The sequence below is a fragment of the Marmota flaviventris genome, chromosome 7, assembly GCF_047511675.1.
Source record: "Marmota flaviventris isolate mMarFla1 chromosome 7, mMarFla1.hap1, whole genome shotgun sequence".
NCBI lineage: Eukaryota > Metazoa > Chordata > Mammalia > Rodentia > Sciuridae > Marmota > Marmota flaviventris.
This window is the reverse complement of record NC_092504.1, coordinates 74,513,483-74,526,730: the sequence shown is the minus strand read 5'-3', so window position 1 is coordinate 74,526,730 and position 13,248 is coordinate 74,513,483. Positions and strand designations below refer to the sequence as shown.

At 40.0% G+C, this 13,248-nt stretch overlaps 1 protein-coding gene across 1 annotated transcript in view; it reads left to right on the top strand.

Annotated features, from left to right (window-relative positions):
• The window catches only part of LOC114083011 (broad substrate specificity ATP-binding cassette transporter ABCG2-like), a 131,795-nt gene that overhangs the window by 91,623 nt on the left and 26,924 nt on the right, over positions 1-13,248 (top strand). Inside the window, 1 exon segment of the mRNA XM_071614014.1 lies at positions 655-744. Coding sequence (XP_071470115.1) covers positions 655-744 — 90 coding nt within the window.

Here is a 13,248-nt window from a genome sequence, read left to right as displayed (position 1 = left end):
GCAGATCCTTCTAGATAACAAATCATATTGTATGGAAGTAGAGGGGGAATGTGTGATGATCAGGATTTTCTGGCATCTGTTCCTAAGTATCCTTAGACATGGAAATGATTTAAAATATAAAAGATGTGTATATTTACAGCATAAAAATGTATATGGGTTACATACAAAACTATGCCATTTTTAAAATAAGGGATTTAAGCATCTGCAAGTTTTGGTAACTGTGGTTGAGATGGGTGGGTCTTAGAACCAGTTCCTTAGATACTGAGAGACAGCTGTATTTCTTAATCTTCCATTGTGTACAGTCACAGGGGAAAGCTAATGACATATTCCTGATCATTAAGAATTCTCCAAATAAATAAAACCTATTATACAGATTATAAGTATATTTTCCCAAATCTTCCAAATAAGTGAAACATATAATATAGTTTATAGGTATATTATCCTTCCTTTAATACCATAAACTGACTTAGCTATACAAAGGTATAGATATTCAAAAGACAAAGATTAACGTTTAGAGTAAGTGAAAGAATTTTAAGAAAGAGTATATCCTAGCAGAAATGTTTAGATGGTGATGGAGTTCTTATAGAGGACCTTGTTCAGAGTTCCTCATAAAAACACTGCACCAGTTCTGATACTTGGTTTTGCTTTTCATAGGTTTTCTTGGGTATGTCATTGAATTCTGAAACCATGGCACCTCAGCTCTCCTGGCTTCAGTACTTCAGTATTCCTCATTATGGCTATATGGTAAGTTGTCTTCATCTGTCATTGTGAGGGGTTCCTAAGCTGGGAACAAACAAAATCAAGCCTCATCCTCTCATTTCCCAGCCATGAGCTTTGAATGTCTCTTATCCAGGAACTGTCTTTCAGAAGAAATGCATGAATATTTGTTTAGCCTTGGTAATCACAAGGTCAGAGATTTGTTTGGGGTTTTCCTCAGTCACCTAATTGTTTCAGAGAGATGAATGGTGGGAAGAAATCTCAATAAAGGGGAAGAATTGACTAATTAATGAAAAACATATTCAGTTCAATAAGGGAATAAATGAGGAATGGGAGACTGGAACACATAACTTATATTAAAAGGGAAATTAGAAGAGAAACAAAGACCATGTAATACTCAGAGCCATACTGGCTTTAGCAAGTTAATTGGCTCCAAAGAAAGCTGTGTTTTGACACAGTACAATCAAATTGCTATTTCCAAGAATTACAACTGGTTTTGATTGAAACAAACAAGAAATATTACCATAGATCAATAATAAAATAATAATAATAATAATAAAGATTAATTTTGAGAATATAACTGAGATACTTCTTTGTAACCTTTTATTTTTTCTCTTTTGGGTACTAGGTACATATGCTCAGCATGTGTTCTAACACTTTGATATATCTCTAACTCTTTTTATTTATTTTGAGACAAAGTCTGACTAGATTGAGTTGGCCAGGCTGATCTTGAACTTGAAATTCTTTCACCTTGGCCTTTGAAATTTGAAACAATTTACCTTGCCCTGCTTCCCCATTGTATTATAGGCTTTGCAGCATAATGAATTTTTGGAACAAAACTTCTGTTCAGGACACAATACAACAGTAAGCAAAGGCTGTTCCGGCAATGTGATGTAAGTTGTATTCAATATCATAATACATTTGTGTTTGCTTACTTTCTATTGTGGTGTGATATAGAAAGTCCCCTGGGCTTAGAAAAAGTCCAAGTCCTTCTAGAGTCAACAGGTTTTCTGTTTTCTCACCCCTGAAGTAAGCCATTGTGTACTAATAATGCATGGGAACATGCTGTGCCTTTGTTTTACTACAGTCAAAATTGCATTTAATGTGAGAAATTATGTTTTGAGCTTTTTAAAGATTGATGTTTTGGTTGCAGTTTTGAATTAACAAGAGAAAAAGAAAATGCCAGTATGTGAAATCTCTTATATATTTTTGAAATAATTCTTCATAATAACAAATTTCTATTTTTAATTACTGACAGGAAAAAAAACCCTGTGAAGAGGGTTTTCTTTATCCTAGTTTGATCTGGGTGTGACATCTTTGTAACACAAAAGACTATGCCACACATGGTGGTCAGGATGAAGTGGATGGGAAAAGTAGGACGAGTTAAGGAGCCACCACAGGCTTCATACTTACATAATAAGGCTTATCCTCAAAAGAGGGAGGAGAAAGCTTCTCTTACAGCAAAGAGGCCATGAATGTTCTTGAAATTTCTAAGTTTGAAAAGAAGCACAAGAATGGCATTAGCAATAATTGTGACTGCACCAGCTGTTTTTAGTACCAGCCACTTTTCTAACCTGTGGCAAGAACACTGCATCCTGCTCCACCAGCTGCTACCTAAGGTTTGGCTGATTCCTGGCCCTGCTGGTATCTTTCTGAAGCTCAGTAACTGTGATGCTCATCACAGTCTTGGTGAAAGAGCCTCGTAGTATAACTCTGGCTGGCAACCCTTGCTCCTTCCTGGTCCTCGTTTTATAATTCTTAGCCTATGTTCTTTGAATGGCTGTCTTGTGGATGAGCAGAACTGTGCAAGGGCCATAGGTGTCATCAGTTAAAGCTGAGGGTTCATTACCAGAAGTAAGTGAAAAGCTATCTGATCAATACTTTCTTTGAAGAGAATAGCATTACAAATTTGGAAATGAGTTCATCTGTGGAGGCTGGAAACTTGGTTCATAGTGTGACTGCAAATTTGGCCAAGCTTGTGTACTCTAATTCTCCTCTTTTAAATGTGAGTAATATCGATAACCCTTTAGATTGATTTAGGGTTTAACTGAGTATTTAGGTACAAATTTCTTGGCATAGTATCTAACAAAATTGTAACCATTTAATGACTGTTAATCATTAGACATGAAGAGAAAACACCTGATTAACTGCAGGCTTCTTCATTTTTTATTTTGAGGCAGTGTCTTTCTAAGTTTCTTAATGCCTCACTAATTTGATGAGGCTGACCTACAACTTTTGATTTTCCTGCCTCAGCCACCAGAGTCATTGGGATTATGGGCATGCATCACCACATGCAACCAAGTCACTCTTAAAAAGAGTTTCCCAAAGTGAAGAGTAGAAATTATCTCTGGTTTTCATTTTTCTACATTGTTAGTATTCTGATCACCACCATGATTGGCAAGATTTGACATCCACATTGATTTTTGTGTCATCTTAATTAATTCTTTATTGATTTTATTTTTTAAAATACACAATAGCATAATGCATTACAATTCTTATTACACATAGAGAGAACAATATTTCATATCTTTGTATACAAAGTATGTTCACGCCAATTCATGTCTTTGTACACATACTTTTGTTTGTTTGTTTCATTAAACTGGACCTTGTGGCCTAAGGGATTGTGTCATTTTAGGACAATGATTCTTAATTTTGGGTCACAGACTCCTTTGAAACCATAAGAAAAGTGAAAAATTGTCTTCTCAGAAATGTGCTGTCCTACTTCACTTATTATTAATTAATACTTCATGTAGGATATACAATATAATGTCCCTGCATTGGGACATTATAGCTGGATATAAGAATCTGCATATATGATTACATGAACAATGTAATTCTACTTCATGTACAACCAGAAGAATGAGAAGTTATCTCCATGTATATATGTCAAAATACATTCTACTATCATGTATATCTAATTAAAAAATAAAATATAAAAAATAAATAAACAGTAGATACATTGAGTAAAATTTGATAGATACTAGGAATGAAATTATATCTTTATTTGTGTTGAATTTTAGATGTAGTGGTGAGAATTCTTGACAACCCAAGACATTGATCTCTCACCTTGGAGCTTATGGAAGAATCTCCTGAGTTTGTCTTGTGTGATGATTATCTTCCTCATAATTACCTGCCAAAGATTGTCACAGCTCAAAAAAAATTCTTAAATTCCTATTAATTTACTGTGAGTCATTCTCACATTTCAAGAAAAAGCACCTTTTACAGAATAGAAGACACAGAGAAAAACTCGCATTAATACAGTTATCTCATACTAGACAAAGGTGCCAAAATCATACATTAGAGAAAAGCCTTTTCTCTTCAACAAATGGTGCTGGGAAAATTGGAAATTCATATTCAGCAAAACAAAATTAAATCCCTCTTTCTCACCCTGCACAAAACTCAAATCAAAATGTATCAAGGACTTAGGCACTAGAACAGAGACCCTGCACCTAGTAGAAGAAAAAGTAGGCCCAAATCTTCACATGTCTGCTTAGGATCTGACTTTCTTAACAAGACTTGTAAAGCTCCAGAAATAAAATGAAGAATCAATAAATGGAATGGATTCAAACTAAAAAAGCTTCTTCTCAGCAAAGAAAATAATCAATAATGTGAACAGAGAGTCTACAGAACAGAAAATAAATCTTTACCACAGGCATCTCAGATAGAGCATTAATCTCCAGGTAAATATAAATAACTCAAAAAACTTAACACCAAAAAAAAGTGACCCAATCAATAAATGAGCTAAGGAACTGGACACTTCACAAAAGAAAAAAATACAATCAATTGAGAAATGCAAATTAAAACTACATTGAGATTTCATCTCAACTCAAGTCAGAATAGCAATTATAAAGAATACAAGCAACAATAAATGTTGGTGAGGCTGTGGGGGGGAAAGTACATTCATATATTGTTGGTGGGCTGCAAATTGGTGCAACAACTATGAAAGGCAATATGCAGATTTCTCAGAAAACTTGGAATGGAATCACCATTTGACCCAGCTATCCTACTCCTTGTTTTTTCCCAAAGGACTTAAAATCAGTACACTACAGTGATGCAGCCACATCAATGTTTACAGAAGCTCATCTCACAATAACTATATAATCAACCTGGGTGACTTCAAGAGATAAATTGATGAAGAAATTGTGATATAAGTACAGATTAAAATATTACTCAGCCTTAAAGAAGAATCAAATAATGGCATTTGTTGGTAAATGGATGGAGATAGAGAATTCCTTGCTAAGCAATATAAGCCAATCCCCCAAAACCAAAGGCTAAATGTTTTCTCTGATATGTGGATGCTAATTCACAATAAGGGGGTGGCTAGGGAACAATAGATGTACTTTGGCTTAGGCATAGGGGAGTGAAAGGAGGCAAGGGTATATGGGGGTGGGAAGAATATAGGAATGAATCAGACATCATTACCCTATGTGTATATATGAATACATTACTGGTTTAATTCTACATCATGTACAACCAGAAGAGTGAGAAGTTATACTCCATTTATGAATCATATGTCAAAATGCATTCTACAGTCACAAATAGCTAATTAGAAAAAATATAAAAAGTTTGATGGGAATAAAAGTATACCTTGATTTAAGTATCCAAAAATTTTTTCAATTATTTTCTCTTCAGTTGCCATCAATAATTATTTTTATTAGAAAAATTTCACAAAAAAATATGATATTATGCATTGAATTACAGTTCATCTTATCAGGCAGGAATGGAGAAGTCTAGTCTAACTCATTGACCTAAAAAAGGAGAAATTAATTCTAGAAAATCTTGACAAGTTGCTTATATCAGTTTTCTCATCCTTTAAATAAATAGGGAGGTTAGTATCACTCCAGTTTTAATGGTCCATGAATTTGTGATTTCCAGTTGATTAATAATGCATATATTGAGATCTGGAGAGATTCTTAAGATGGCACATTATAGGATGGCTGTATTTTCAGTTACTCTTTGGGTAAGATACAAATATCAGGAGTACTACTCAGTGAGGTGGGTCAAAAGAAGGAATTCACTGAAATACAGTATCCCACTGAGATAAGAACAAAGAGCAGTCAGTCAGTGTAGATAGATGATCAGGTTGGGAAGATGGGCTAATTCAAAAGGAAACAAAATGCTAATACATACAGAACACTTCCCCTTCCTCACAACCTCTTGCCAACTTTACCTCTACCTCCAGGGAATTGTTCCTCCCAGGAAGGAGTTCTTATTGACCACCTAGGTGACTCCTTTCTTGCCTTTTTGTTATTCCCATCTTTGGCCAGTAGGTAGGATGGGAGGAGTGAGCATCAGAAGAAAGGAAACCTGAAATTCATAAAAGGGTAAGATACACCTCCTCCCATGGATATCAACTCTGGATCTCCTTCTTTTCCCAGAAGAATTATGTTTCTGTTCTATCTTCTAAATAAAACTTTTTTCCTGTGCTTGCCTCACCATTTTTCTAGCATTTAATCTTCAACACCAGGGGAATGAGGACCTGACCCTGATTTTTCAAGACCAGTATCAGTACAATGAGAGTCTCATAAGATTCAGAAATTTGGGTGCATTGAAAAAAAATAAGTGCATTGAATCCAAGCTCATTGTAGAAGTTGCAGGGTAGCAGGTTCACTGCAGAGAGGAGGTATAATACAAACAAAAACACAACAGAAAATTTTGGCAAGGAAAAGATCCCAAGATCAGAAAAATAGTCCGAACTTATATGATCCAGAAACTGTACAACAAAATGACATTTGAGTGCTCTGTGTTTACAACTGGAAAGTGGAGAGCCATCTTGATGACCCTCTGCTTCAGTGTGCTGCTACAGGAGCGTGGTAGATGGTAGCAAAAATTGCCATATTGTCCTGGTGAGCATCTACTGAAGGGTCTAGGGTGTAACCTAGCAGAATATTATTGAAATAGGCACAGAGAAGATAATACTTGGGGAATTCAAGTAAAACAATATGGAAGGGAGTATAATTTACTTTCCTTTTAAGTGTGAATATTCACATGACCAGCTGAAGACGACTGGGAAACTGAACAGGTGGGTATGAATACACTCAGGGACTAAGCCTATGAAAGTCACATTCGTGGCAGCAGAGTGAGTGTGCCCTGTAGCGGATTGGCTCCCCTGCCCTATAAGTAGAATTCTTGGGAAGCTCCTGAGATCCAGACTTCAAGCAGAGATCAGGATCTGCCTGGTCCTAGAGGTGTTTTGATCTTATGTATATAGAACCCTTCAAAATTACTAAATACAAAGTGGACTAAGCCCCAGATGCTTATACCAGTGAGAAAGAAAGCTGAATGCTATCTCAACCAGCTTCAGTCTACCCGTAAGTCACACATGTGCCATATACTCCCACACATTCTGTTCAAAGCCCCAGGAACTGTGGAGATGTCCCAGTTCTTATGTGAGCCATTCTGTGGGTCCCCAGTGGGTTGAAGAGATGCTTTAATCCCTGCCTGGCCCTTATCCATTCCTCAGGTGAGTGCAGTCAAAATTTGGGATGCATTTTCTGCTCCCACCCACCCCCAAGGGTGCCAGAAGGTCATGGGAAACACAGAATCATCTCCTTAGACTCCAAGAGTCCTTTGGGTGTCTATATTCAAGTTTTGCCAAGTTGTCAAGGTCTTAAGGACTTACTCAAGACCTACACTGTGACCACCTGGTCTTTTACTCACTGTGGCCTGGCACCAGTGGTGACTTAGATAATGGGTCAAAATGGCCACCTGAAGGAACTTTTGATTTTAAACCCTCACTGAATTGGACAATTTCTGTCACTGGACTGGGAAGTAGGCATAAACTTTCAGTTTCTGAGATATGCTCCCATCCTTCCCTCTGCTCTCTGCTCCTGTCCTCCTCTTTGTTCTGTTCTCCTGCTCAAGTATTCCTTGCTAGGAAAAATCCCAAAATTCTCTCCCATTGTTCTTCAACTTCTCCTTCTACATCCTCAGAACCACCCTGGCTGCTCTCAGTCCCACCTTCCCTTCTCCCTCCTCTCTATCCACACCAATCCACTCCTGCCACCCCTCTCATACCTCAACTCCCTCCTCCTGCTATCACAGCTTCTCCTCCCCAACTTCCCACAACTTCCTCTTCTCCTGCAGCCATGGCTTCTCTGCCCACCTCTTCTACTGATATGAACTTTCCCTCTCCCCCTCCATCCCTCTCCTCCTCCTCCTCCTCCTCTCCTTCCTCTTCTCCTGCAGCCATGATTACCTTCACCCACTCACCCTTTTCTTCTCCTGTCAGTGCCCATACCCAGTCCCATCAGGCCCTCTTATCAGATAACCCAAAGTTCTTTTGTCCTCTCAGGGAAGTGACTGGTGCCAAAGGGATTGTCCAAGTACATGTTACATTCCCACTTCAAGATCTTTCCCAGATTGAAAAGTATGTTAGGTCATTCTCTGATGACTCTTCTACTTACATTAAGGAATTCCAATACCTCTCCCAGACTTATGATCTTACATGGCATGATGTCTATGTTGTTCTGTCCTCCACCCTTACACCCTGATGAGCAAGCCCACATCCAGCAGGCTGCATGAGATCTTGCTGATCAAATTCCTTTAACAGATATGACTCTCCCCACAGGTGAAGCAGCCATTCCCCTAACCAAACCCAACTGGGACTATCAAGATGGTCAACAAGGTCACCGTCACTGCATTCTCATGGTTCAATACCTTATGGCAGGCATGCAGGTGGTTTCCAATAAGGTGGTTAACTTTGATAGGCTGAGAGAAGTCATCCAGAATCCAGATGAAAATCCAGCTTTATTTCTCAACCGCCTTACAGAGGCCCTTACCAAATATACTAAGCTGGATCCTGAGTCTCCTGCCAGGGCTACAGTGTTAGCAACCCACTTCATTACTCAATTGGCCCATGATATCAGAAAAAAGCTCAAACAAGCTGAGGAAGGCCCTCAGACCCCTATCCAAGAGCTGATGAAAATGGCCTTTAAAGTTTATAATGCCCGGGCTGGGGATGTGGCTCAAGCGGTAACCAGCTCGCCTGGCATGCGTGTGGCCTGGGTTCGATCCTCAGCACCACATACAAACAAAAATGTTGTGTCCACCGAAAACTAAAAAATAAATATCAAAAAAATTCTCTCTCTCTCTCTTTCTCTCTCTCTCTCTCTCTTAAATTTTTTTTTTTTTAAAAAGTTTATAATGCCCGGGAGGAGTCAGCTAAACTAGCCAGGAGGCATAATTACAAAAAAAGGTAACACTCCAAACCCAGGCCTTAGCAGAGGCCCTGAGGCCTACGGCTCAACTGAGAGCTTCACAGGGGACCCAGCATTTCTCTTCACCAGGGGCTTGCTTCAAATGTGGATGTGAAGGTCACTGGGCTTGCCAATGCCCAAACCCACAGCCTCCTTCTAGGCCATGCCCTACCTGTAAGCAGACAGGACATTGGAAGAGTGACTGCTCCATGGCTGGCCCTTCCTTGGTGCCTCTACATGGGGGTATGACCAGCCAGGTGGTCCCTTCTCTTGAACTTTTGGGTATTGTAGAAGACTGAAGAAGCCCTGACTCAAGGACCCCCATCACCTTCTCCAAGCCCAGGGTAATGCTCCAGGTAGCAGGTAAGTCCATAGCCTTCCTTGTGGACACAAGGGCTATCTATTCTGTCTTACCTGCCCACTCTAGGCCTCTGTTTTCTTCCCAGGTCTCAGTTGTTGGGATTGATAGCAAACCCTCCTCTCCAAACCTCCTCTAAGCTGGCCTGTGCCCTGGATTCACACCCTTTCACATATTCATTTTGGTAATTCCATCCTGTCCGGTTGGTCTCCTAGGCAGAGATGTTCTCCAATTATTAGGAGCCACTCTCCAACTACACCCCAAGAATACTATCACTCATCTTCTTCTGCCTCTAATTCTTACCCTATTTAATAACCCCACAGTATCTATTATGCCACTGCCCCCTGATCTAGTCAATCCCCAGGTCTGGGACATCTCAATGCTGGTCATAGCCTCCCATCAAAAGCCAGTCCATATCCAACTGAAACCACAAACTAAATTTCCTTTGCAATTTCCCTAATTTCTCACCTCCAAAACCCACAGGAAGGGACTTAAACCTATCATAAACTGGTTATTTGCCCGGGGACTCCTCATTCCTACTGACTCCCCCTGCAACACTCCCATATTTCTGGTCCATAAACCCTCAGGTACCTATCATTTAGTCCAAGAACTCTGCCAAATTAAGGAGGCCAGTATTCCCATCCACCCTGTGGTTTCTAACCCTCACACTTTTCTTTCTCATATCCCCCCTTTGACCACTCACTTTGCTGTCCTGGATCTTAAAAATGCCTTCTTTACAGTGCCCCTCCATCCTGACTCTTATTACCTCTTTGCCTTCACATGGGAAGATGCAGTCTTAATTCCAGAGCTTCATCCTCAATTGTTGGAACCTTAATGGAGGGAACCCCAAACTATCATACTTGCTACCCCAATGGTAGCCAAGCTCTTAGGCCACTCCCCTGGTACCATGTCTCCTGCCTTAAGAAAGCACCTGTTCCAAATGTCCAGTCCTGGACTTCCACCACACTGGGGCCCACCAAACTCAAGATTTCTCACCAACCCTCTTCTTCTGTTACTAATCATTAATCTCTCTCAAGCTTCTATCCCAACTCACAGATGGCGCTTCTACATCCAAGCATCATGGCAGCAGGATGGCACCAGCCACTCTCAGATTATGGGTCAAGGTGATTGCCCTTCCACTGGCTGCAATTATGCAGTCACACTTAACATTACTGGATTCAACCAGGGCACCTTGTCCCACTTATGTTCAGCAATGCTATGCTTCATAGCAGACCAAACTGAGAAAACTTGTAAGCACTTTCCTGATACATATGGTGGGTGCCCTTATAATTCATGCCAGAAACGCTTCCTAGATAAGCCTTGTTATGAGAATCAAGCATACACCAAATTAACTATTTGGGACCCATGGGATCTGAAATGAGCTTCTGGTGTTGATGGCAAATTCTTAGGGTTTTGCCAAGCACCCCTCAGCCTCTATCAGAATATGGAGAACTTATATTTAAATGTTCCATCAAATTCACATAACCATGTAGGAGCAAGAGAAGGAACTACAGCACCAGCTAGATACAGTTGCCCATTCTAAAGCTCACCCTTTCTCATGGATGGCCCCAATATATCAGGGCCTTCAACTTCTCAATTTATCCAAAGTTAATAACATTTCAGACTGTTTCCTCTGTGCAGGTTTGGATCATACTCCATTAACTGAGATTCCCATTGATCTTCCTCTCAATACCCCAACTAGACCCCAAGGACGCCCATCTCCAGCTATTTGAGAAAGTATCTGTTTTTTGTAACTCATCAGGGAATTTCTCTTGGTGCTACACTGCCTCTGGTTCAGCACCCTGTGTTCAGATGGTTAGAATTTCTTCCCCAACCTTTGATCTGCTGGGGTTCTTATTCTGGTGCAATGGGACCCTAACAAAAAATCTAAGCCTCAACATGTCCTTTGCTTTTTGGGTTCCTTCCACTTTTCTCCCCCAATTAACTCTGTACAGTGAGGCTGAATTAACATGGATTGTTACTACCTCCCTTTCCAGGACAAGATGGGCCATCTTTCTATCAGTAGTAGTTGGACTCTCTCTGGCCTCCTCCTTTTCTGCCTCTGGACTCCAGGCAGGAGGACTTGGTTATGCAGTAACCCCTACTCAGAAGCTTGAACAACAATTTCAGTAAGTGGTAGAGGCATCTGCCACCTCTCTCATTTCCCCACAAAGGCAAATAACATCTATTGCCTAAGTTTTATTACAGAACTGTAAAGCCCTAGATCTCCTGACAGCAGATGAAGGAGGACACTGTCTATTCTTGAAAGAAGAATGCTGCTACTATATCAATGAAATTGGATTGGTTAAAAAGAATGTCAACACCCTCCATCATTTAGGTGTGCCTGAAAGCACATGGGTGAAATTGCCAAAGAGACCTACAACCAGATATTGTCCTCTTGTAGGGGTAGTCCCCAGTGCCCCTAAGCCAGCAGAAAGTAGCCAGATGAAATTATCTGCCCAATATCATCAAAAAGGCTGGGATGTCAGGTTGATGGTGGTGACTTAGGAACAAAGCACCAAGCAGCCCACGCGTGAGCAAAAGAAACATCAATCAGGCACCAACAGAACCTCCTGTCAATCAGCTGGGTCTCCTGGCCAATCCTGGATCTCAGCCAGTTCCTAGGACCAACTCCATTGGGACAAGGGACTCTAAAAATCCCTTTTCCTGTCCCAAGACCTTCCCTTCCTGCCATAAGCCCCATAAAATTCCAGTCTGGTCGAATCCCCATGCAGTTTCTCCTCAGAACCTCTTCCTGTCCACTCTGTCACTCTGTTAGAGTTCTGCCCTGAAGTGACATCTCAATAAAGTCTCAATCAGCAGCCTTTTAAATTCTGCCTTCTTTTGGTTGCTGCCTTGCCTGGCCTTGCAGTGATTTAAATAGAAAAGCTGGAAACATCCTTATATTATCTTCCCTTTCAGTTGCTGTCTGAACTCAGGAGCTATAAGTGAAACCCACTAGAGAAAATGTCTAAAGAAATAAAAAATCCCAGTTGATAATAGTAAAGGATTATTTGGATTTTGAATTCAGGGCATAAAAAACTTCCAGAAATTAAGTTTGAATAGAGCATTTCTATTAAGCATCCAAAATATCAATCATTTAAATTATTCCTAAAATATGGTAGGCTAAACTTGATTTTGAAAAACTTCAATAGGTGAATGTTGGTTTGGAAGTTTGAATGAAATAATTTTCATTTTTCAATGAGGGCTTAGACTCTTTGCTTTTGCCTGCAAATGTCTCCTCGGTGGTGAAAACAGGATGAATGATCACCTCCATTTTGCATCTGTCTTCTTTGCTATGAATTACCTTGGATTCCAAGAATGATAGGTCTGATGGATAAACATCTTGTGACAAGAAAAACTTACCCCCTGGGAAACAACACTTTTTATTGCCAGCAAGGTCCTCCCTAATTCTGAGATGTTGATGGACCAGAATATATCTGACCAAGATCACCTGCTTTGGCAGCTATCAAAACCTCCACCTATGCAAAATCACAACACTTATGTGAATTTCTCTTTCTATAAAACCTTAAAGTCATTGTCATCTCCTTGGAGACGAGGTTAAGACAAGGCTACGCCAATCAGTGTAGATACACTGATAAAAGAAACTTTCATGCTTTTCACCATTATCTTTTCCATTTGATTTTTCGGGTGAGTGGCTAAAACTGGTTTGTTGGATCCTCAAAGTCATGTGTCTTGCCTAGGAATTCAGCTACAATGATGGTGGCCCAACCAAGAGAAAGCATATCCTTTGGGTCATTAGCAACTTGCAGGTACCCAATTCTGAATCAAGAGGACAGAAATGGAGGGTCCCATGCTACTGCAAAACAATTACATTTATTTCAGAATGTCCCATTGCTTTCCACTCTGAGATAAGGTCAGCTGCTTTCTATTATCATTTGGTGAAGCAGAGAAACAAACTTCTAGACTCTAAAGGGCCCCAAAGTCAGGCCCCAAGTTCACCCCACTAGAGCT